The sequence below is a fragment of the Malaclemys terrapin genome, chromosome 8 (genome assembly GCF_027887155.1).
Source record: "Malaclemys terrapin pileata isolate rMalTer1 chromosome 8, rMalTer1.hap1, whole genome shotgun sequence".
Classification (NCBI taxonomy): domain Eukaryota; kingdom Metazoa; phylum Chordata; order Testudines; family Emydidae; genus Malaclemys; species Malaclemys terrapin.
The window spans coordinates 89,685,357-89,711,110 of record NC_071512.1 but is presented as its reverse complement, the minus strand read 5'-3'; the positions used below and the strand labels follow the sequence as shown (position 1 = coordinate 89,711,110).

General features: G+C 45.4%; 1 protein-coding gene across 1 annotated transcript in view; it reads left to right on the top strand.

Moving 5' to 3' along the window:
• The window catches only part of LRRC7 (leucine rich repeat containing 7), a 344,062-nt gene that overhangs the window by 241,367 nt on the left and 76,941 nt on the right, over positions 1-25,754 (top strand). The window contains exons 14-16 of the mRNA XM_054037099.1: positions 14,918-14,987; positions 18,701-18,800; positions 19,661-19,785. Coding sequence (XP_053893074.1) covers positions 14,918-14,987; positions 18,701-18,800; positions 19,661-19,785 — 295 coding nt within the window. The remainder of the gene's footprint in view (positions 1-14,917; positions 14,988-18,700; positions 18,801-19,660; positions 19,786-25,754) is intronic.

The following is a 25,754-nucleotide window of genomic DNA, read 5'->3' as shown; positions in this document are numbered from 1 at the left end:
CTTGCTACAATTACCTATTCTAGTAGTTAGTTTGTTGTCAGTTCTTGTTAGTGTAGTTCATTAGTTCTATCTGTTATAAAAAAAAAAAATTCTCTCAGCCGCAGCCGCTTCTACCATGCCCGGCTCCACAGGCTTTAAGCGCTGCTCTACGTGTAAGGACGCTATCCCGCTCTCTGATGGCCACTCTCAATGTATAAAGTGCTTGGGGGAAACCCACATTCCCCAAAAATGTGCCCACTGTAGCAAACTCAGTTCCAGGGCACGGAAGGACAGGGAGCTTAAACTGAAACTGCTCCTCCTGCAAAAGTCTATCGGGTCAGTTTCAGACCCAGGCGCTGACTCCGGCTCTGCTGCCTGCCACAGCCCCCCTGCTTCAAAAAAAATGAAGAAATCTACAAAAAAGGGGCAGCCCTCTCCAACAAAGAAGTTGGTGAGGCACATGAGTTCTTCAGGCAGGTCAACAGTTACACTGCCCGTGCTTCCCCGCCTCAGTACTTTTGAAGAGCCGGGCTCCTCAGGCACCGCACGAAAGCTGCCTCAGGCTGTGGCAGCGGCGTGAGGCTCTGGTGCCGAGGCTTCAGGCTTTCAGTTGCCTGCCTCGTTTATGGCACCGTTCGGCACCGCGACGGACGCGGTGCCGACATTTCCCACCCTGCCCGACCTTCTGCAGGCTGATGTTGCCTCCCCGGCACCGACCACGGCACTGGCAACTGCGGCACAGACTGACAGGGAGATCAAAAGCAAAACCCCTGCTCAGAGGAATGTTCCCTCACAGCAACCTCCTCCTCCACAGTTTTCACCTCACGCAGGAGCCTCACCTTTTCAATTTACTCAGACAGCAGATCTATTGGTATCACCTATTCTGCAGTCTCCCCTGATAAATGCCTGTTTTTCTCCAATGCCTGAGTCAGGATCTGAACAACCTTCCTCCAGTGAGGAGGAAAATGATCCACAGGGAGTTTTTTCTCCATATCAAGACTCCCAGACCCCAATCAACAGAGGTTACAAAAAAAAAAAAACTACCTCAGCCTATTCTCAGGATCCTGCCCCATGGGGAGTGAACCCCTGGATGGCAACACCTATGCCCTACCCACCACAATGGCAATGTTGGGCACCATGGGCATCGTACCCTCAATAACACGTGCGCTACGGCACTTCGACCAGGCGCAACACCGGTCTAGCACCGCCACCTGATGGACCTGCCGGTGACACAAGATACCAGGCAGCACCGTCACACTTCCAGGAGCAACTGAGTCCTGCTCCTATTCCAGCAGAGCCGGACGTAACGCCTGAGGAAGCCTTACTTCCCCTTCCTCTAACACTGTTGGATGACTATGCAAAATTCCAAGACCTCTTTAAAAGAGCTGCCAGTGACTTGAGAATTAACTTGGAGGAAGTCACTGAACAACAGCATGAGCTAACAGACATCTTACAGCCCTCTTCTTCCTCTAGAGTGGCATTACCAATCGACGTAGCCCTTTTAGAACCCGCTAAATCCATCTGGCAGACTCCAGCCACAAGCCTACCTACCTGTAAACAAGCGGACAGGAAGTACTTCATCCCTTCAAAGGGCTCTGAATTCCTTTTTACCCATCCGGCGCCAAACTCATTGGTAGTAGATGCAGCGAACCAGAGGGATAAGCAACAGTACTCCCGTTCCACTCCAGCCAACAAGGACAGTAAACACCTGGACCTCTTTGGCCGTAAAGTATATGCATCCTCGACACTACAATTTCGCATAGCCAATTATACTGCAGTCCTTGCAAAATATGACCACAAAAACTCTAATAAATTCATGGATTTTATTGATGACATCCCAGAACAGAAGAAACAACAATTCACAGCTCTGGTTTCCGAAGGACAGACCATATCACGTACCGCTCTTCAAGCGGCCCTCGATGTAGCTAACACTGCAGCAAGGTCGACCACCACAGCAGTGGTCATGCGACGGGGTTCATGGCTCTCCTCCTCTTTCTTTCCTTGAGAGGTTCAGAACACCATTCAAGATCTTCCCTTTGACGGGGAAAAACTTTTTGCCTCCACCACGAACGACGTGCTTCATTCGATGAAGGACGCAAGGGCAACCCTCCGGTCCCTAGGTCTCCAGCCACCTGTGACCAGAAGACGGCAATATAGATACCAACCTTATCAACGTCCATGCTACCCCGCATTTACACAACACTCCTATAGACCACAGGAGCAACAACAACGCCAAAGACCAAGATTCCAGCGTCATCATCCTAATTCTACAGGGGCTCCGCAACCCCCTCCAACTAATAGGCAGATTTGAAGCATTGGTCGAGGGTTTAGAAAACAGCGTTCCCACTTCAGCCAGCACACCTATCTTTGGACACTGCCTACGACCATTCTCTCATCGATGGCAGAAAATTACATCCGACAAGTGGGTCATAGAGGTAGTTACAATTGGATACACCATCCCCTTCCTCTCCCTCCCTCCCTACCACCCACTCACCCTCCCCGTCCCTCTTCAGGGACTCATCTCACGAGCGACTACTCTTCCAAGAAGTGCAGCATCTCCTTCAACTGGGAGCAGTAGAAACTGTGCCAGAACGACACAGAGGGAAGGGTTTTTACTCCCATTATTTCTTAACAGAGAAGAAAAATGGGGGATGGCGACCAATCCTCGACCTCAGGCGGCTCAACAAATTTGTGAGAAAGCAAAAGTTCAAGATGGTCATTCTCACCACTATAATCCCAGCGCTGGAGCAGGGCAACTGGTTTTCAGCCCTCGACCTACAGGTCGCCTATTTTCATGTGACTATACACCCGTCCCACAGACGGTTCCTACGTTTTACTCTCGGCTCCACACATTTCCAATACAGGATTCTCCCCTTCAGACTGTCCACGGCCCCCCATGTTTTTTCCAAGATCCTAGCCATAGTTACAGCCTACATCAGAAAACAAGGGGTCGTAATATTTCCTTACCTAGACGATTGCCTCCTCAAAGCTTCAACGTTCGACGAAGCTCTCCAATCCATACGACTTACCATCGATTGTTTTCTATCTTTAGGCCTGCAAATAAACAAAAACTAATCCACATTATACCCCACCCAACATCTGGAGTTCATAGGGGGCATACCTCGACTCCCGGACGGGGTTGGCATCTCTCCCACCAGACCGCTTCAACTCTATAAGCCGACTGGCCACAGGGATTCGCAACTGTCCCCAGGTGACTGTCCGAGACTGCCTACAAATACTAGGTCACATGGCCTCGTGCACCTCTGTCGTCCAAAATGCACGCCTATACATGAGGTGCTTCCAAGCGTGGTTGGCCACGGTGTACAGACCGAATGTGCACCCCAACCTCTGCTCTGGAGTCCCCTTTCTTTAGCAGGCTCCATCCCATACTGACGACCGATGCATCTCTGACAGGCTGGGGTGCACACATGTCTCACCACACAGTCCAGGGACTTTGGTCTTCAACCGAGACCTCTCTCCATATAAATGTCCTAGAACTTCGAGCCATTCGCAATGCGTGTCGTCACTTCCTGCCACTAATCAAGAATCAACACGTACGCATAATGACAGACAATATTGCATGCATGTTCTATGTGAACAGGTAGGGAGGAGCTCGATCCCATTCGCTATGCACAGAGGCTATGAAACTCTGGAACTGGTGCATTGCGAACAACATCCGGGTATCAGCGGCCTATCTTCCCGGAGTGATGAATACCACAGCGGACAAACTAAGCAGATTATATAGATTTCAAATTGTTCTGGTCTAAATTTTCAAAAATGACTAGCAATTTTGCATACCTTCATATTTTTGGTGCTGAACTTGAGACACCTTAAAGCAGTAGTCCCCAAACTTCCGCGCCCCTGTTACTCCTATCTGTTATCCCGCGCCTCCCCATAGCCGAGGCTGGGAACGGGGCTGCGGCTGAAGGGGTGTGGGGCAAGGACATGGATAAAGGGACTGAGACTAGGGGTGCGTTTGGGGCAGGGAGCGGGGCCAGGCATGGGGCCGTGAACATTGCTGCAGGTGGGACCGGAGCACAGCTGGGGGCAGGAAGGGGCTGGATGGCACTCCCTCCCTGTCCCCTCCTCCCATGGGGGCTGGCCTGGGCCCCGCTGCAACCCCCCCAAAGGTTTATGCCCCACAGTTTGGGGACCTTGCCTTAAAGGGACCTGAAAATATGCTCCCATTAAGGTGTCTTAAACTGGGCACCCAAAGTCACATTTTTGAAAATGTGTCCATTCAGTTTTGTTCTCATAAGTAAGACTAAGATTTAGTCATGGGTATTTTTAGTAAAAGTCATGGACAGGTCACGGGGGATAAACAAAAAATCATGGCCCATGACCTGTCCCTGACTTTTACTATAAGTACCTATTACTAAATTCCTGCTCCTGGGCCCCACTGCTCTGAGGCCCCCAGGGACCACTCTCTGGATGGCTTCCAGAGCCACCTCCGGGGCCACTGCTCCAGCTGCCCCCCGGACCGCTGCTGTTAGGGCAGTCCCTGGAGCCACCCCTGGGACCAATGCTTGGGCACTTCCCAGGGCTGCTTCTCGGGTGGTTCCCGAAGCCACCCCTGAAACCGCTGCTGTTGGGGCGGTCCTCAGGGCCAGCCACTCTGGCCACTGTTGGAGCGCTGCCTGGGGCCGCCTGAGCAGCAGCTGGTGCAGCTGGCCCCGGGGCTGCTCCAGCAGCAGTTGGTGTAGCTGGCCCTTGGCCTGCCACACCGGCTACTGCAGCTGCGGAAGTCACAGAAGTTGTAGAAAGTCATGGAATGTGGATAGTATTTGCTATATAGACTACTTTTATTAAAATCTATTTAAATTCAATTAAGAATATGAACATGAAGACTGTCATAGCTGTTGGAGTTACATATGTGGGTCACTGTTAGAGCTGATGGAAATTTTTTCATGAAAACTTTTTTTCCATAAAAAAACATGCCAGTTCATTACAACTGAAATATATTTTGTGGAAACACATAATTTGATGAAAAATTAATCTAGAAAGTTTCTCAGGTCCACGCTGGAATTTTAGGACCCAGCCACCCAGCCCAAGAAAATTCTGTTCCATGAAGAATTTCAAAAGATCTCCTTTTAGTGTTTTTACCTGGACCACACAAAGTCTTTCAGATGGTCTCTTAAATTTTTTATAGCCTTTGCTGAAAGAATTAAAGGGCAACCAGTTACAGTCCAGTGCATGTCACATTGGATTTCAGACTGTATCCGGCTCTGCTATGATCTAGCAAAAGTTTCTCCTCCAAGGATAATAGTCTATTCCACTAGAGCTCAGTCCACTTTGTCAGCCTTCTGGATTAACATAGCTGTTGTGACCATGCTGCTATTTTACAAATGTCCATCTGGATGCATTTTTTCCAGATACTACACTATCACTCAAGCTTCCCGAGATGACACCTACTTTTGGAAAATCAGTGCTACATTCTCTCCAAGTAATCCAAAGTCCCACCACCTGTAAGGAAACTGCTGATGAATCACTTACAGTGGAATATATATGTGCACAATCACTTGAAGGAGAAAAAACAGTTACTTACCTGTACAGTAACTGTTCTTCAAGATTTATTATGCACATAGATCCTTCCACCTTCCCTGCTACTTTGGGTATTAATTAGACGGTGGTGGGAAGGAACAAAGAGGGAGTCAGTGGCACCATGCCTCTCTGTATCCTCAGCTCCATGCATGAGGATAGTTGGGGCACATAGTGGTACTGCTGGCAAAAGTCTCCAACTCAAATGTATTGGGTGCATATATACCTACAGTGGAATGTATATGTGTACAACACATCTCAATGAACAGTAATTACTGTACAAGTAAAAGTAATCAATTTTGCCTCTCTGGTGAGGCAGAAACCCCCATTAATGAGCATATGAGGTGCCTTTCTTATGGGATACTTCCAGTAAATTCACTGTGTGTAAGTCCTTTTCAAAAAAGGACCTTAAAGGTCAGAGATGTGAGGCGTAAAATGTTTCTCTTTGACTACTTCATGTGCCTGCATCAGACCTGGTCAATCTGACTTCCCTGGGATGTTAGCCTGTGATACTGAGAAGTGCCCCGCTGAGCCTGGCATCTGATAGCTTCAGGGCTCCATCTACTTAACCTTCAACTTCCAGGTGTACTGGTAGGATTGTCCCTGTTAGAGTGCTGAGAGAAAGGATTGTCGTTCAACCTCGAAGAATAGAGAGAGCTCCTCAAAAGACTTCTGCAAGAAAGAGGTCAAAATCGCCTCTCTACTTCTAATCTAAGGAGACTCCATGGCCCAAAGTGTGTATTGGAGGAGTTTCTACAGTACCAACTATCAGGTACCATTCACTGAGGGTACGTTCTCCATTATCATTACCTGGTCCACACTAACCCCCCACTTCGAACTAAGGTACGCAAATTCAGCTACGTTAATAACGCGGCAGCAGACTCCCCCGTCGATGCCGCGTACTCCTCTCGCCGAGCTGGAGTACCGGCGTCGACGGCGAGTACTTCCGGGATCGATCCCAGAAGATCAATTGCCTACCGCCGGACCCGGAGGTAAGTGTAGACCTACCCAAGACTACAACTGCTGAGGTGCTACAGCACTCTATGTGTCTGCATCAGCTGCTACCTCTTCTCAGCAGCAATAACTGTCTCAGTACTGAGCACATCAAACTGTAGGATGCCTGTTTTCATATCGCCACATATTTGGTACACAAGAAATTTCTGAAATTTCTGGTAAATCAAAACAACTTTTAGTATAGAATTCCACCCTTTGGCTTTTCTATAGCATCGATGTAATTTACCACAGTCATAGCAGTAGTAGCTACTTAAGTAGCACACTTAAGGAGACCAGGAATAGTGGTCTATTGATATCTGGATCACTGGCTCATCAGAGGCAAGTCTTGCCAAAAAGTTCAGAGTTCCATTTACAGCATTTTTTGGCTATTGATGTCCTTCGGCATAAAAGTCAACAGAGAAGTCTGTTTTTGACACCAACGCAATTCATAGAGTTTATAGGGGTCATTTTAGATCTAATGGAACTCTATGCTGGAGGTAGAGGTTTAACTTCCAGCTCAGGTAGACATACATGGGCTAGCTCCAATTGAGCCTGTTCTGTTGCTCGCACTGCCACAGCTACACTTCTGTTTTTAACGTGCTAGCCCAGTCAGATTCAGTGTGGGTATGTCTACCCGAGCTGGAAATTACACCTCCAGCTCCATTTGAGACATACCTTAAAACCAGCCAGAGTTTACCTGCCTCAGGACGGGTCCAAGATTATAGCCATGCTCTTCTCCCAGCTGCAGGGAGAATAAAAGTATGAACTTGTCTGAGCCTTCTAGGACACATGCCACCTACACTTTTATCACATTGCACGCCAAACTACATCTATGCTGCATGCAGTACATTCCAAGCAGGCACAATTTAGACATGCCTCTGATGGTTCTGCAACATTTTCTCTCTCGCCAAGTTGGTGGAAGGGACCCCAACAAGGTATGCATAGGAGTCCCTTCCCCCTGCTCCTCCTAACCGAAAATATAGTGATGGACCCTTCACATCCTGGATTAGGGACTCCCAAGAAGACACACTCACAAATGAATATTCTAGAGCTCAGAGCATCTCATAAAGCTTGCCTGGAGTTCTTCCTTCTAATACAATGACTGTCCATTCAGATCATGACAGATGGCACAACTGCCAGGTTTTATATAAAAAGGCAGGTACGGGCTCAATCATCACCTTTGTGCTGAGAAGCAGTTCAGTTACTGAATTAATGTATTCAGCATCAGCTCTCTCTTGCAGCAGTTCACCTTCTGTATCTGCAGAACATGCTGGTGGACAGTTTGAGCAGACACTTTTCATCAGAGCACAAGTGGACAATTCACGATTCACCTGATGTTCAAGGAAAGGGGTCATTCATCAACAGACTTTTTGTGACAAAGAGAAACAAGAAATGTTTGTTATCCTAGCAGTTCTGGTACTCAAACTGGTGAAATCGTTGAGACATCCTCTGAAACTTCTTTTGCTATTCTCAGACCTGTTGTCCCAGAATGGAGGAGCCGTCCTGCATCTCAACTCATGTACCCTACATCTAACAGCATGATTTCTGGATGGAAGTTGTCAAACTGCCTGCAGTGGCTCAAGACCATGAGTACCAACCTCACAGTAGACATTTACAAAGCAGGACACAAACCCCAAAATGGTTGTAAGTTCTATACTTAGAGTTCACCAACCATTTATCAAGTGAGAATTCCTCAAACACCATAACAGCCTTAACATGGAAAGACAGACAGTCTTCTTGGGTACTCCAATTTATTTCACCATCCATGTAAGCTTACCTGTGTGATAGATTATGCTTTACACCAAAGAAGTAACTTAATTGCCTTCTATGATGAGATAACTGGCTCTGTGGATGAGGGAAAAGCAGTGGATGTGTTATTCCTTGACTTTAGCAAAGCTTTTGATACGGTCTCCCACAGTATTCTTGCCGCCAACTTAAAGAAGTATGGGCTGGATGAATGGACTGTAAGGTGGATAAAAAGCTGGCTAGATCGTCGGGCTCAACGGGTAGTGATCAATGGCTCCATGTCTAGTTGGCAGCCGGTTTCAAGCGGAGTGCCCCAAGGATCGGTCCTGGGGCTGGTTTTGTTTAATATCTTTATTAATGATCTGGAGGATGGTGTGGACTGCACTCTCAGCAAGTTTGCAGATGACACTAAACTAGGAGGCGTGGTAGATACACTAGAGGGTAGGGATCGGATACAGAGGGACCTAGACAAATTAGAGGATTGGGCCAAAAAAAACCTGATGAGGTTCAACAAGGATAAGTGCAGAGTCCTGCACTTAGGACGGACGAATCCCATGCACTGCTACAGACTAGGGACCGAATGGCTAGGTAGCAGTTCTGCAGAAAAGGACCTAGGGGTCACAGTGGACGAGAAGCTGGATATGAGTCAACATTGTTGCCAAGAAGGCTAACGGCATTTTGGGCTGTATAAGTAGGGGCATTGCCAGCAGATCGAGGAACGTGATCATTCCCCTTTATTCGACATTGGTGAGGTCTCATCTGGAATACTGTGTTCAGTTTTGGGCCCCACGCTACAAGAAGGATGTGGAAAAATTGGAAAGAGTCCAATGGAGAGCAACAAAAATGATTAGGGGTCTGGAGCACATGACTTATGAGGAGAGGCTGAGGGAACTGGGATTGTTTAGTCTCCAGAAGAGAAGAATGAGGGGGGGATTTGATAGCAGCCTTCAACTACCTGAAGGGGGGTTCCAAAGAGGATGGAGCTCGGCTGTTCTCAGTGGTGGCAGATGACAGAACAAGCAGCAATGGTCTCAAGTTGCAGTGGGGGAGGTCCAGGTTGGATATTAGGAAACACTATTTCACTAGGAGGGTGGTGAAGCACTGGAATGCGTTATCTAGGGAGGTGGTGGAGTCTCCTTCCTTGGAGGTTTTTAAGGCCCGGCTTGACAAAGCCCTGGCTGGGATGATTTAGTTGGGAATTGGTCCTGCTTTGAGCAGGGGGTTGGACTAGATGACCTCTTGAGGTCCCTTCCAACCCTAATATTCTATGATTCTATGATTCTAAAGAGCAATATTCAGATTACTCCCAATCCCAAAAAAACAAGCACTACACTAAGACAAACTAATTCATGCACACAGCAATGCATGGCCAAATTTTCAAATTCAGAATTGGGTCTAAGAAAGTTTAGAGGGATCTTTAGTTAACATAGAATTTAAACCTTCTCTTGAGGCCCCAGACGGCGCATGCTATACAAATGTAGACTTCCTCCAGACCCATTTAAATTTCCTTTTATTTATCAAAATGTAATTAGACGCCCCCTGTATCTTATTTATTGCCCCAAACTTTGGGTCCCCATGCTTGAGTATAAGGGAATGTACGTTGGTATATGTCATGCACTGAGAAGACAAAAAGAGACAACTGTAGTATGAGCTTCCAAACGAGGTTTTCCTGCTGGGTGTCCAAGCGCAGCATCTCTCCCTCACGTTCTTCCATACAGGCTGTCCTGGAGTACCTGCTCCACTTGAGGAATCAGGGCCTGGCACACTCTTCTATTAGAGTATATCTAGCGGTCATCTCCGCTTTTCACTCCCTAATCCAAGAACAGATGGTGTTTTCCCATGGTATAATGGTCAGATTCTTGAGGGATCGAGAAACTCTTCCTTCAGGTTCGGCCTCCTGTTCCGCAGTGGGATCTTAACTTGGTCCTTTCTAGGCTCACTGGCCCGCCCTTTGAGCCTCTGGGTTCCTGCTCCCTTTCCCACCTGTCATGGAAGGACGCATTCCTGGTGGCAGTGACGTCAGCAAGACAGGTCTCTGAAATTAAAGCCTTGACCTCAGAACCTCCGTACACGGTCTTCTACAAAGATAAGATTCAGTTGTGGCCCCACCCGGCCTTCCTCCCAAAGGTTGTTTCCACCTTCCATATGAACAAGAACATCTTCTTCCCAGTGTTCTGTCCCAAACTGCACAAGACCAGTGAGAAGAGGTGTCTTCATGCCCTGGGCGTCCAGAGGCCTTGGCTTTCTACTTAGAATGTACCATGCCCTTCTCAACTCTTCATTGCTACAGCGGATAGGATGAAGGGTCACCCGGTGTCCTCGCAGAGGATTTCCAGTTGGATCACCTAGTGCATAAGACCTGTTACGACCTGGTGGGGGTTCCGCCATCGCCAATTGTCAGAGCCCACTCGACAAGAGCATGGGCGTCTTCGGTGACCTTCCTGGCGCACATCCCTATCCAGGACATCTGAGAGCCACAATGTGCTCCTCTGTTCACACGTTTACCGCTCATTATGCCATCACTCAGCAGGCCAGAAACAACACTGGGTTCAGCAGAGCTGTGTTGCAATCTACACTTCCGTGAACTCCTACTCACCTCCAGGAGTACTGCTTTGGAGTCACCTAATATGGAATGGACATGAGCAAGCACTTGAAAAAGACAGTTACCTTTTCCGTAACTGGTGTTCTACGAGATGCGTTGCTCATGTCCATTCCACAACCGACACTCCTTCCCCACTGTCAATGTTTTCGGCAAGAAGGAACTGAGGGTGAGGGGGAGCCAGTGGTGCCCCTTATACCGCACCATGTGGGTGCCACTCCAGAGGGCGCCAGAGCCGGTCCCCTACAGATACTGCTGAGGGAAAAACTTCCAGCACCAGTGCATGTGGCGAGCACACACACCTAATATGGAATGGACATGAGCAACACATCTCAAAGAACACCAGTTACAGAAAAGGTAACTATCTTTTTCTAGCTATGACAGAATACTATACATTTTTTTTATTTTACAGAAAGGCCTTATTTGGCACAAGAAGCCATTTGAATATCTGGCATGAATATGTGTATCTACACGAGCTGCTGTCTGCATCTAAAACACATAAATTATTTCCAAATATCAAAGACTCTCAAGACTATTTAGACTCTCTAAAGACTAAATAAAAATGATGGCGCACTGTAGACTCTCGAGACCAAATTATGTTCTGATTCATAATGGTGCAAGCTCATTGACATCAATGGATTTGCAATGGATTAATTGAGACCAGATTATGGTCCTTTTACACTTACACTATATTAGACTCCCTTAATCCTACCCACACCTACCTACTAATATGTGAATTAGTGTAAGGGGATGTAAGTTTATGTAATGTGCACATGAAGAGCCAGAAAAAAATGTGTATGTGTGTATAAATTAAAATACAACATATTCTTACTCATTCCTGTTAGTTGCTTTTCTTACTACACTTCTCTCTTTTTGTCTCCTCAGTGCACGACATATACCAGCGTACATTCCCTTATACTCAAGCATGGGGACCCAAAATTGGGGCAATAAATAAGATAGAGGGGGCATCTAATTGCATTTTGATAAATAAAAGGGAATTTAAATGGGTCTGGAGGAAGTCCCATTTGATAAGCATTTGCTGTCAGGGGCGTCAGGAGAAGGTTAAAATTCTATGTTAACTAAAGATCCCTCTAAACTTTCTTAGACCCAATTCTGAATTTAAAAATTTGGCCATGCATTGCTGTGTGCATGAATTAGTTTGTCTCAGTATAGAGAGCAATTTTACATATTTAGGCATAACAATGCAAGTCAAAGTAAGTTTTCAACCTTAATATTATTTCAGTGTGTCTGAATACACAAAATAAATGTTAGTTCTTTAAAGAGGAGCCAAATTCTGAATGAAAAATTCAGGTATTCGCTCTGTTTGAGAATCTTTATATTAATTCTTGTAGAACTTAAGTTTATCATGTTAATTTATGAGGAATATGTCAGAGCCTGCAGTATTCCAGAGACAAGTAGTAATTAATTAATCTGTGATCCACTTTACTGATAACATAGTAGTGAAAACTAAATTTCAGCTAGTTTAGGCATCTTTTCCTTTCTTGTGGTACTAATTATAGGATTTAAAATGTATAACACTTTTCCGTCCATAGAGCCATTTTACACACCAGGAATTGGAGATTATCTCACCGGGGTAATATATATTCATATTTTGCAATGGAATTTCATTCATTCTAATAGACGAGGAAACCGGTATTTATAATATCAGGAGGTAGCCGTGTTAGTCTGTATCCACAAAAACAACAAGGAGTCAGGTGGCACCTTAAAGACTAACAGATTTATTGGGCATAGGCTTTCGTGGGTAAAAAAACCTCACTTCTTCAGATGCAACATCTTCAGGTATTTTTAATATAACTATTTTAAATGAATTAGTAGTAAATATAATCCTTCTTTTTGAACTAATATATGGTCTTTACTAAATAGCTTATATCCTTGTCTTTGGTGATAATGTGATGCAAAAACGTAGTTTCTTCCCATGCTTGTTGGACATCTGTCTGACCAACTAATCAGTCATAGAGCCCCCCTCCTGGACTTGGGGAGAGGGGGCTCTGTGACTGATTAGTTGGACAAACAGATGAAGCCTTAGGCTAATGCAGGGGTGGACAAACCTTTTGGCCCGAGGACCACATCTGTGTATGGAAATTGTATGTGGGTCATGAATGCTCATGAAATTGGAGTTGTGGTGCAGGAGGGGGTGAGGGCTCTGGGGTGGGGCCAGAAATGAGGAGTTCAGGGTGTGGGAGAGGGCTCCGGGCTGGGGCAGGGGTTTGGGGTACAGGAGAGGAATCAGGGCTGGGGCAGGGGGTTGGGGCATGGGAAGGGGTCAAGGGTGCAGACTCCAGGTGGCGCTTACCTCAAGCAGCTCCTGGAAGCAGCGGCATGTCCCCTCTCCGGCTCCTATGCGGAGGTGCGGCCAGGTGGTTTTGCGAGTTCCCCTGTCCTTAAGCACCACCCCTGCAGCTCCCATTCACTGCAGTTCCTGGCCAATGGGAGCTGCAGGGGTGGCGCTTGGGGCGAGGGCAGCACACGGCGGCCCCTAAACGGAGGGGGGACATGCTGCTGCTTCCAGGAGCCTCGGCAGATATGCAGGGCCTCCGACCCCGCTCCTCAGCAGGAGCTCGAGGACCAATTTAACTGGCTGGAGGGCCAGATGTGGCCCACGGGCTGTAATTTGCCCACCCGTGGTCTAATGGCTCCTGTGGACACAACGGGAGAGCTTATAAATTCTGCACCAGAAAGAAAGGCTCCCTTTTCCCTCTTGGGATTAGAGTAGTACGAGGTTTGGGGGCCTTGCTGTGGGCATCATGCCAGTCACCTTTTGGGGGCTGGGAAGAAATATTTTTCCTCACTGCCAGTTTAGCCAGGGTGGTGTGGGTTTTTTCACCTTCCTTGCAACAATCCCGAGACCTAAAGGGTAGGTTAGGCTGTAAAATTCATTTTGTTGCAACTTGGCAGGTGCTTAGTGCAGGAAGTCATTCAGTAGGAGGTCCAGTTCCCTGATAAACTGGAAATGGATTAGTAGAAAGCACCTCCTAAAGAATTAATGGGGTTAGGGCCTCTAATCTCTGGAGACAATCCCCTCTTTCCGACCTACCCCCAATTAACCCTTCTACAAATGGAGGGGTGATGGGGATCAGCAATGGTGCTGGGAACAGGCTGACAAGATGGAGGGCTGATGGCAGCTTCTCCACCAGGTGGTACAAATTACAAAGGAAGGATGACTTGCACTGGCTGAATCATTGAGATATGTTACTTAATAAAGGCTAGTTAAACCACAATCCTGGTGTCTTGTCTGTCTTCCTGTGGGGCCTGGGACAAAAACTTTCAGGCCTTTATTATGCTTCATAAAGAAACAAACAAACAAAAAAGAAAAGGAAAACAAAAAAGGGGGCAGGGAGAGAAAATTTACCCATTCCCATCCTTCTTTTGCAGGTCACTTTTAGCAGACCAAGCTAACTGATATTACATGAAAACATCTGTTCACATATATAACTACATTTTGCAATTTAGAACTTTTGTTTTATTGTTACATTTCAGTTTGTCTTATGGGAAAAATCATAATGACTGTATTATAGTGTCTCTTCAAAAAGGTGTTTCAGATTACTGCAGAATATATTCTAATAGAAAATTAAAATGCCAAATAGTATGTTGTATCTATAAACAAATCCCCTTAATGCAAGTACTTTCCAAGAAATACTGTGTTATAAGGCATTATTTTGGTTGTCTGCTCTTTATTGATATTGTATAATGCCAGGCAAGTTCGAATAATAACTTCTTATTGTGCAAGGGGGAAAGTATTCATTCAGCAATTCATATGTTAACAATAAGGCAAAGACAATTGTTCTTTAATATCTCAAAGGCACTTTATCTGTTTGTTCAGGCTCAAAATGTAGCTCTCGCTTTTAAATGCAATAATTCAATGAGAATATCCTTTATAAAAATATCTTTCTTTAAAACCAAACAAAGAAAATAAAAATGAAAAATGCTACCTATTTCAGTATGATCCAGCTGAAATACGTTGTATAAAAATTTGACAGTGTCCCTTTAAAAGAGGCTACTGTACATGAGACATTCATATTGTTCCAATATTGTTGTTTACAGACTGAAGAATTTACCATTCACTTTTACTAAGCTTAAAGAACTTGCAGCTTTGTGGCTGTCTGACAACCAGGTAATAACTTTTAATCTATGTCTTTTCATTAGTAGTAAAGAGCAAGATATCTTGGTAAGGGCCATAGATAAAACCTATGTTTTAACAGACTATTGTTAGATTTATGAAGCTTTTAGTCCCAGCAGTTTCCATGTCCTCTGTATTAGCTACAATTTTAGATATAGTTTTTGCTGAATGTTGTGGTATTAATTGGGAAAGCTCACCTTTGAGGGACTTACTGCTTTCATCAGGTGGGATTGTATGTCCTGACCAAATTTAATAAGTTAAGGCCAGAGGACTCTAGTGAATGGGATCACTCGTGGCCTGTGTTGGGACACAAGGACCCAAGGATTTTATACTGGGCATATTCTCTGTCTTTTGTATCCCTTAATCCTTCTGTGCCTCCATTCTTGTCTTCTGGCTCCCCATTCCCTATCTATTCCTGTTTTTGTTTACTCCTTCTCCCCCCCTTTTTACCTCTTCATGTGGAAGAGAGATTTTTCCATTAACCTTTACACATGAGGCTCTCATTTGGTGTTTTGCTATCTTTCTAGGCTTTTAAATTATCAATGACAACTCTTTAATTCTTGCTAATAGAAAGTAAACATAGTAATTAGAGCTAGGATAAGTGTCTTAAGTCCCATTGTCAAAATTGACTTAGGTATTTAGTAGCCTAACTCCCACTGATTTTCATCTTCTTAGTGCTGAGGGACTTTAGGCATTTCTGAACATTTTAATCCTCGTCTAAAATGGGGAGGGTGGGAGTCACAAAAATTCATGAAGAGGTTTTTTTTCCTTGGTTTTCTTCTAAATAAAGGTTTCATTAGAAAAGTTTCCAACCAGAGCCAATAATATTTTAAGTGTTCTAGGCTTAATCCTCAGCTGGTGGATATCAGCATAGCTTTGTTGAAGTCAATGGAATTATGCAGATTTACATCATCTGAAATTCTGGTCCTCTGTGCATTTTCCATTTTTTTTTTTCTTTTTAAAAAAGCCCCAACATTACAACTTCTCAATTTTTTTACTTTTGCCACAGCTAAGCCATGACAAGCAACCCACCTTAGGCCCAGATCCTACAAATATTTATGCACTATTCATGCATTTAAAGTTAAGAACATTCATAAGTTTTTGCAGGATCAGAGTCTTATTATTCGTCTGTAGCATGAAAATCTGTAACTACTGATCCCAGAGTTCCAGAAATAATATGTTGGTCAAGTCCTAAGTGCCAAATCTTATAGTCTTCACTTGGTCCCTATATTCCTGCACTCTTTGAATAACCTAAACTTCCACTAAAGTCAATGTGAGTTTGGGGCATGTAAAGAATGCACAAAGAGGGTCCTCAGTCCTTCTTTAGAGAAAACTTTCATCAACTTTGGTTGGAGTTTCTTGAGTGCTCCTAGATTTGGTCCAATGTTAAAATGTTAACAGTCATCTTTATATGTTAATATTGTCTGTATTTTTAGGGATTTATTGTTAAACTAATTATGCAGCCAGCATTAGTGCTCAGAAATGGAACAATCAACCAATTTACACTTTGTAGATTAAGACCTATCAACCACTACGAATGTTCGTAGAAAAAGGAATTCACATTTTTAGGCATTTAGGCACTGTTACTCTAAAGGGAAAAGAAATTAATTTTCACAAAAAGTAAATATTCAACGTAGCTAAAAGTGATACTTCCATTATTGCAATAACTTCAATAACCTCTTCTTTTTTTCTCTAGAATTGTACACTTATTGCAGATAACTGTTGCCTCTTGAATTCAGGTCTGATCAGTATAATTTTGCATGGTCCAAACTTCCTATCACTATAAACTAATCCATTCTATTTGTGTGCAAAAGCCACTGAGACCCTGATCCTGCAACTGCCTCTCAAGGTATGTCTACACTGCAGTGTAAGCCCATGCTTGAGCCAGGCTGAAGCCTAACCCCCCTTGTGTCAACACTGCAATTGAACTAACACAGGGCTCAGACCTAAGGTCTCAGGATCCTGCAGGACTGGATGGTCTGAGTTCAAGTTAAGCCAGAACCCAGGGTCTCAGCTCTATTGCTTAATTGCAGTGTAGACACAGCCCCGCTTGACTCAGATTCCAAGAGTCAGCTGGAAGTATCCCACAATTCCATGGGATAATTTCCTTAGTCCTCTCTATCTCAGCGATCTACAATCCACTCTATTGAAAATGGAAGCCACCCCCACTTTGCCAACGGCAACAGCTCAGGTCAGCATTAACCCATTCTCTTTTGATCACCAATCTGCAAGCACAATATCAGAGAGCCTCCTGGGTTTGCAATGGAGAGTGAATCAGTCAAGCCTTTTGCAAAGCGAGCTGCTTCAAACTTTCTGCAACACACAGGGCAGGTAGTAAAATTTTCTCACAGTGCACCTTGGTCCTAGGGCTAGAGCAGTCACATTGGGAGGGAGGGGGTACTAGGGACTCTAGGATGTGGTTACTTGGAGCCGGGTCTGTGCACTGTAGTGTGGATGCCAGAGTCCTAGGTTCGAGCATGGGTTAGAAAAGTCTCAATGTAGGGTTAAAATACAATGTAGACACTCAAGCCCAGGGTTCCCTAATGTGGATCAGCTGACTCAAGTCCCACTAACCCTGGGTTTACATTGTAGTGTAGACATTCCCTATGTGGAAGGACTCCTGTACCTGTATTGAGTACTGTTGACTTCAGTGAGGTTTAGCACAGACACAGAGGTCTGTTTGTGCTGAGTCAGTTGCAAGACTGGGGCCTAAGATGTTCCTCTCCCAACAAACATAGAGTATATATATTGCTGACTCATGTTTAATAAGTAATAGTTCAGCATTACTTTGCTCACCATAAGAACAAATTTAATCAAATAAGGAGATTTATTGTTAATACCAAGTAATTTTACTCATTCTTAATGTTATTTTTACTTATATAGCTAATTTTAAGAATTTTAAATGACATCTCTATATACCTGAATGTAAAAAGCAAGCAAGCAAGCAAACAAACTGACGGGAGGAGGGTGGAAAACAATGTGTGGACTTCAACGCAGTAAACTAGAGCCTTCTCTCTCTTCCCCTTCCTATTCCTACCTGTCAAAAACTGATCAGTAGAATGTGACCTCTTACAAACATAGAAATATCACCCCAAAATAATAAGAAAAGTTAATATGGACAATTGAGTACCTGCTTAAGAGCCCATCTAGCTTGCACACCAACTGAGAACCTATATTCTTTTAAGGACACATTATTTTCTTCAACGTATTGGACTTTTCTACACGAGATCATAGATTAATTTACATTAATTTAATTAAAATATACCAGTATCATCAGAATACTCATTGGGCCTTCAAACACAATCTCTAGTCACTTGCACCAGTTTTATACCAGTGTAACTCTGCTGCTGATTTACCCAAGCGTGAATAAGATTAGAATCAGACACTTGGTGCTTAAACTGTTCCCCTTCCCACCCTCCTCTGCTTCTCATTTCTCAGTCACTACAGTGTGTCAGACTCTGTTTTCCTTACACTGGAAATATTCCTACTGAAGTCAGTAGGAATGTTATACATGTAGTAAGAGTGAGGGATCGAAGAAAAAAATTCCACATCAGAATAATATGTTTTTTCAGTCAGCAACTGTAAGAACAGTTTCATTTAGACCAAGGACACTATTCTTACTTTCTTTTTATATTTTCTATTTATCAGATCATAAAATCTGATTTTCTTGCAATTCTTATAAACAATCTTTCATTTTTTCTTTATAGTCCAAAGCCCTTATCCCTCTGCAAACTGAGGCTCATCCAGAAACAAAGCAAAGAGTACTGACTAACTACATGTTTCCTCAGCAACCCCGTGGTGATGAAGGTAAAATACTGTCAGCAATGTATTACAAAGGCAAAAACGTGTTTATAATGCTTATTTAGATCCTGGTGAGAAAATGGGGAGTTTATTTTTAAATATTGAAACCATGGTTCCATGGATGAGAATGGCTACAGTTGTTTATATAACAAACAGTGTATACAAGGCAGTATGTGTTTAGTCATACTGAAAGGGTTCTAAACAGGCTCTTTTTGTATATTAAATCTAAGGTTTCCCAAGTCCTTAATTTTGGATTGAGATTTGTTCTCCCTTTTATTTTTTTTTGGGGGGGGGGATGCAGGGGGGAGGAGGATCAGAATTGTGCCTTCTGACACACTGTATAAACCCCCTGAATTCACTTCATTAGGGTTGCCTGGGGCCAATGAAAGGCAGAATTTGGACTGATATTTACATTAGGCAGGAGGATGGCCTGTGCTCTTTCATAGATCTGGTAGCAGAAGGCACTCATCTACCACTTTCCCATCCTCCCTATTCTGACCTAAATTATGATAAGATGGGATACATTTTAGTCTTCTGCAAAAGCAATCCTGTGACCTCACTAGGAGTCTTGAAATCCTATAATTGACAATATTTAGTTCAAACACAGCCAATTTGCACCACCCCTTTCAACTTCACCTTATTACATTAAAATTATGTAACTTGTTTATAGGTTGTGACAAATTTTTGTTACTTTTCACACCCTTTGGATGATTTAAGTGTAAAACCAAAGGGGGTGCAGGCCTCAGCACAACATAAGTTTTTGTGGTTTAGAGTTTAAACATTTCATTTGTTTTGCTTGGTGCACTAGTTACACATTCTTCTTACAAAGCAGTCGTACTAAGCTATTACCTGAATTTTAACTGTAGATTTCCAGTCAGACAGCGATAGCTTTAACCCTACTTTATGGGAGGAGCAGCGACAGCAGCGGATGACTGTAGCCTTTGAATTTGAAGAAAAAAAGGAAGAGGAGGAAAATGCAGGAAAAGTTAAGGTAACTAGTTAGCTTTCACTTTTTCTTGCTTTATATATTGTGGACAAAAGATCCAATACACAAATGCCATGTTAACATGTTTTTATCTTTTAAACTTGCAGAGCGTGTTTGAGACCAAATATAATCATTAATGAAAAATGAGGGGTTTGTTTTCCCTGAAGTATGCACTAATAGTTTCCATTCATGCCCTTGTTACCTGACTATCAAATTTTGAGTTTCTTCTTTGAGTGTTTGCTCATGTCCATTCCATGCTAGTTGTGTGCATGCCATGTGCACTGTTGCTGGAGACTTTTCCCTTAGTGGTATCCATAGGGCCATCTCTAGTGCCCTCTGGAGTCATGTGACAATATAAGGGGTTCCACCAGCCGCACACCCCAGTTCCTTCTTCCCACTCATGACAGTTACTGGCATGTGGCAAGGTCTCCTTCCAGTTGTTTGGACTTTCTCAGTTTATTCTTAAGTTACTGTACTTAGTGTATATAGTTCTTAGAGTTAGTAGATATAGTTGTGTAAATAGTTCTCCCTGTCATCGAGGGACTTTTCACCCCAGGTGCTGGGCATGCCCCAGGCTTCAAGATATGTGCCCCTTTTGACAAGCCAATGCCAGTGAGTGACCCACACTATAAGTGTCTAAAGTGTCTGGGGGAATCTTACAATAAAGATAAGTGCCTGATCTGCAGGGACTTCAGACCTCGCACTAGAAAAGACAGGGACATTCAACTGAAGGCCATTCTCCTGGAGGTGGCCCTCAGACAAGTCTCGGAACCAAGCCATTTCGAATTGGCACCAAGCACTTCGACATCCGTACAGAGTGCTCCACCGGCACTGTGCTCTTCCTGGCGCTGTTCTCCATCTCCGGTGCTGAGGAAGAAGCATATCAGTAGAGTCTGGGCCACATTCCAGGTGCTGGGCCTGCTGATAAACGAGCAAAAGTCAACTCTGGTCCTGGTTCAGAGGATAGAGTTCATCGGGGTGCTTGATTCATTCCAAGTCAGAGCCTTCCTGCTGATACAGTATGCACTTCAGCCCCCTCTAGATGTGGCTGGTATCAGTCTACTCCCTAAACAGGCAGCACTTAGATTCAGTGTTCAAAGTCCCGTTTCCAGTCCTAACTTCCATGACCTTGTGGAAAGACCAAGGATCGGTAATGAAAAGAGTACCCTTTACTGCCCCTCAACTCTCGGTCACTTTAGTCTCGGACACGTCAGACATAGGGTGGGGAGCCCACCTCTGCAACCTCAGGACCCAGGCCTCTAGTCCCAAGAAGAACTCTCCCTACATAAAAATGTCAAGGAACTCAGGGTGGTACGCTTAGCTTGCCAAGTGTTACTTCCCCACATTTCAGACCAAATGGTACAGGTCTTGACAGACAACACCGCATCCATGTTTTACACCAACAAGCAGGGAGCAGCTTGATCTTCAGCTTTGTGCTGTCTTCTGGATGTGGGACTTCTGCGTGAAACATGCCATTCACCTTGAGGCGATGCATTTTCCAGGAGCCCGAAACGTACTGGCAGATCACCTCAGCAGACTCTTTTCCTCTCACCACAAGTGGTCTCTTCACCCGGAGGTCGTCAGTGTCATCTTCCAGAGGCGAGGGCCTTCCCAGGTTGACCTCTTCATCACCAAGAAGAACAGGAAATGCCATTAGTTCTGTTTGCTTCACGGGCACAGCTCAGGCTCCCTCTCCGACACCTTCCTGCCCTAGTGAGCAGATCATCTGCTGTACACCTTTCCTCCAATCGCCTTGGTTCACAAGGTTCTCCTAAAAATCAAATTGGGCACGGTGAGGGTTATCCTGATAGCACTGATGTGGCCGCACCACCATTGGTTCAGCATACTTCTGGACCTCTCAGTGGCAGCCCCACTCGCGCTCCCACTCCATCCAGACTTGACTTCAGAAGACCACGGCAGGTTGCTTCACCCAAACCTCACTTCCCAGTTCCTGATGGAATGGATGCTGCATGGCTGAACTCCAAGGAACTGGCCTGCTCGGATCAGGTTTGACAGGTCTTGCTAAGCAATAGAAAGCTTCCACCAGGGCTACCTACTTTGCCCAGTGGAAATGTTTCTGAGCATTTAGCACACAGGGATTAGATGCTGTTTTGGAGCACTTAGCCATAGCCCTTAGTAGGTGACTCATGAGGCAGAATCTTCCCCCACTCTCCCACTCCCGCTACACAGTTCCCCCTTCGCTACCTTATAGCCTTCAATTAATACTTACATTTTATGTCATCCCTAATTTCCTTTATCAAATGATATCTCAAAATACAAATAGCCATGTCGTCCCTGGCCCTAGCCAGAAGTGTTCAAGGAATGGAGAGTGCAAAGAGCATCCTCCCAGTTTGTGCACTCTATATAGAGAGCAGGGGCCTGAGTATGAGTTTTAAATGAGTGTAACTCCAGCATTGTCATAGGACTCGTGTTTTATTTTCATGGGTGTGAGAGCATCATCAGTTCCATCTGTTTTCAGGTGGGGACAAAAATTTCTACTTCCAACATAGTGTTAGTGAATTATTAGACTAAATACTTCACCATTGTAAGTCTCTGACCACTACTGTAAGAGACCCAAATTGGAAAATGACATCTGAGATAGTCTTATGAGTAACAATAAAATCACAGCTTTTTAAATTCTAAAAAATAAAACTCAAAAACTTAATAAAATTATAGCTACTATTTGTATTTTACGTTTGGTGCTTCAATTTTCTTTTGACTTTTTTTTCTTTTATTTTATTATGAGTTCTCTTCCACTTGATTGTGACCAGATTAAATACACTCTAGTCCACTATTTATTTGGTGTTAAATAGAAAATAAATTGACTTAAAAAATCATGCGCTCATAATTAATAGGTTACACTGAAATCTTACAGTAGATTGATCAGTTTTCTGGTTCAGTACATAAATACAAAACCCAGTGAATAGTGGATTAAAATGCCAGTTTTATCCATTAGTATATTATCAGTTCAAAAAAACAAAAAACTACACTACTGACCTATACTAATAATTTAGAAATGAACTGGAACAGAATACCATTCTTGTATTAACATAGTATGACTGCTTCATAATGTGAAGAATTTGTAGTCCTATTAGCTTTGTATAGTAAAATATTACTTCTAATTCTAAAAATACAGTGTGACCATAAATATAATTTGGTTACAATTGTTAAAAGAAATACAATAGTATAGAAAATTGCCAATAAAATAAGAGTTGCCATTACAATACAAAGGACCTTTTTTGTCTTTATTTATGTTTGTAATGTTTCCTAAAGAATTTTCAGAGCTATATTTTAACATTATGTATGATGCAAATAACTATGATAACATGATTATACAGAAAATGTTCACAGCATTATTACTACTGTTACTTGGATGGTGTTCATGTTTCTTATGCACTTATTTAAATTAGAACAAAGCATTTGGAAATAGTTACATACTTTTATATATACAAAAACTACTATGTTAATCTTACGGTACTAGGAATTTTCAAATGTTAATAATAGAGATGATAGCAATCGAAATCTTGACTTCCAGCTCTAAGAGGTGGGGAAATCTAAATTGCATCATATGCTATTTGCCAGTATTCAGTTATGGAAAGCATTGTCATTTTCAGGTTATAGCATTCATAGACTTAGAGAAGTGTAAGACTGGACGGGACCTCACTAGGTCAGTCCAGTCCCCTGCACTTGAGGCAGGAATAAGTAATGACTAGACTATTCCTGATAGGTGTTTGTCTAACGTGTTCTTAAAAACCTCCAATGATGGAGATTCCACAACCTCCCTAGGCAATTTGTTACAGTGCTTAGGTACCCTGACAGTTAAGAAGTTCTTCTTCGAGTGATTGTTCACGTCCATTACACATTAGGTGTACGCGCGCCGCGTGCACGGACGTCAGAAACTTTTTCCCTTAGCGGCTCCCGTCGGGCCGGCGGGGCCCCCTCCTTCCCGCCAGAGCGGCGCCCCGCTCCAGGGTATATATATCCCTGCCGACCCAACCCCTCCAGTTCCTTCTTACCCTCCGTGGCATCGTTGGAACAACTCTGTCTCTCGTCTGAGAGTGTCCCTTAGCAATAGTCATTAGTGTTATCTAGCAGTTATCAGTTAGTTGTTGTAGTGTTTAGTCAGTAGTTAACGGCTCATTAGAGTACTTAAAGTTCCTGCCGGGGTTGTTTATTCAGCCCCGGCACCGGCCCCGGGCGGTGGGGTATGCCACACGCCCAAGGTTTTAAGGCCTGTGCCACGTGCCGCAGGCCTATGCCATTGAGCGACCCCCACGCTTCGTGTCTTCGTTGCCTGGGGGAGGCTCACCAGAAAGAGCGCTGCAAGATCTGCAAGGCCTTTAAGCCCAGAACTAAAAAAGAGAGGGGCTTTCGCCTTAAACAGCTGCTCATGGAGACGGCGTTACAGCCCTCCACTTCGACGGCACCGTCTGCCTCCGTGCGGAGCGTCCCGGCTTCGGTGCGGGAACCGGCGCCGGCGGGTCACTCGAAGACCGCGGCACCGACCCAGCGGGGAAATGCACGACGCCGATCGTCTTCGCCGGCGAAAGTGAAGGGCCAACCTAAGGCCCGAGGTCGCTCCCCGCACAAGAAGGCGGCACCGGTAAAGACCTCGAGTGCCCCTAAGGCCGATACGGCCCCAACACGGGCCCCGGTAGTGGCTCCGGCGCCGAAAGGCCCGTCGAGCCCCGGGATGAGTACGTCGAGCGAGGATGAAGGGCTGGAGGAGCTCGTGGAACAGCCCTCCACTCCGGACACGTTTGAGGCAGCTAAGGACCTCATTGCCTTGTCCGTCGAGGCCCCGGCACGCGCTGAAGGCGCCCCGCCTATGCTGCCGCGCAGAGGCAAGCCGGCGATGGTGCGCCCATCACGGTCGCCGTCTCGGCACCGTTCCAGGGACCGGTCCCGGTCGAGCTCCGCCTCGGTGGACTCCCGTTGCCCTCGGCGCAAGAAGCACCGCAGCAGTCGGGCTTCAGCAAACGGTCGGCACCGACTCAGCAACCGAGCACGAGTCGGCACCGCGAAGCATCGGCGGCTCGTTACCCGAGGCCGACCAGCCGTAGCCGTTCCCGGTCCCGCGATCACCGGTACCGTTCCAGGTCCAGGTCGATGAGGCGCTATTCCAGGTCCTGGTCGCGGAGGCGCTACTCCCCAAGACCGGACCGGCACCGTCCTACGGCTCCACCGTGGCCTTCCAGGTCACCGTCCGTGGTCTCGGGGACTGACTCAGACCGATACGGCGGGTATGCCCGTAGGTCACAGGCCAGCAGGGACTACGGTCAGTCCCAATGGGGCCAGCCGAGCCAATGGCCATTCTGGACACCCTGGGCCTACCACCAACAAGGGCCCCCATCGAGGGCCTCGAGATCCGGGCCATCCCGGTACCGATCCCGCTCCCCGCGGCACCGTCCGCCATTGTATAGGGAGGCAACGGTCTCTAGACCACCGGAGCGGGAAGGAGTGGACTCGGCACCGAGTACGGTACCGTCCCAATCCCACGCGGCAGGTCAGGCCGCAGAGGAACAATTGGCTGATGCCGGATTGCAAGACAATGAGGATGGGCAGAAGGCCCCGACCTCTTCCTCCTCGCCAGATGAGGCGGTAGCGGGCACACTGGTGTGCGGCCCTCCCCCGATTGACCATCGGGCACACCAAGACCTGCTTCGCCGGGTAGCCCTCAATCTGGGCTTGCAAGCGGAGGAGACTGTAGAGCAGGACGACCCCCATGGTCGATATCCTGAGCCCAGAGGGCCCCTCCAGAGTTGCTCTCCCGATTATACGGACAGTACAGTCCAACTATAAGACTGTGTGGCAAACACCGGCCTCCAGTGTGCCAACTGCAAAAGGCGTGGAGAGGAAATACTTCGCCCCATCTAGAGGGTTTGACTTCCTCTTTCTACATCCGTCTCCCTGTTCGCTGGTGGTCTCGGCGGTCAACGAAAAGGAGCGGCATGGCCAGCAAGCTCCTGCCCCCA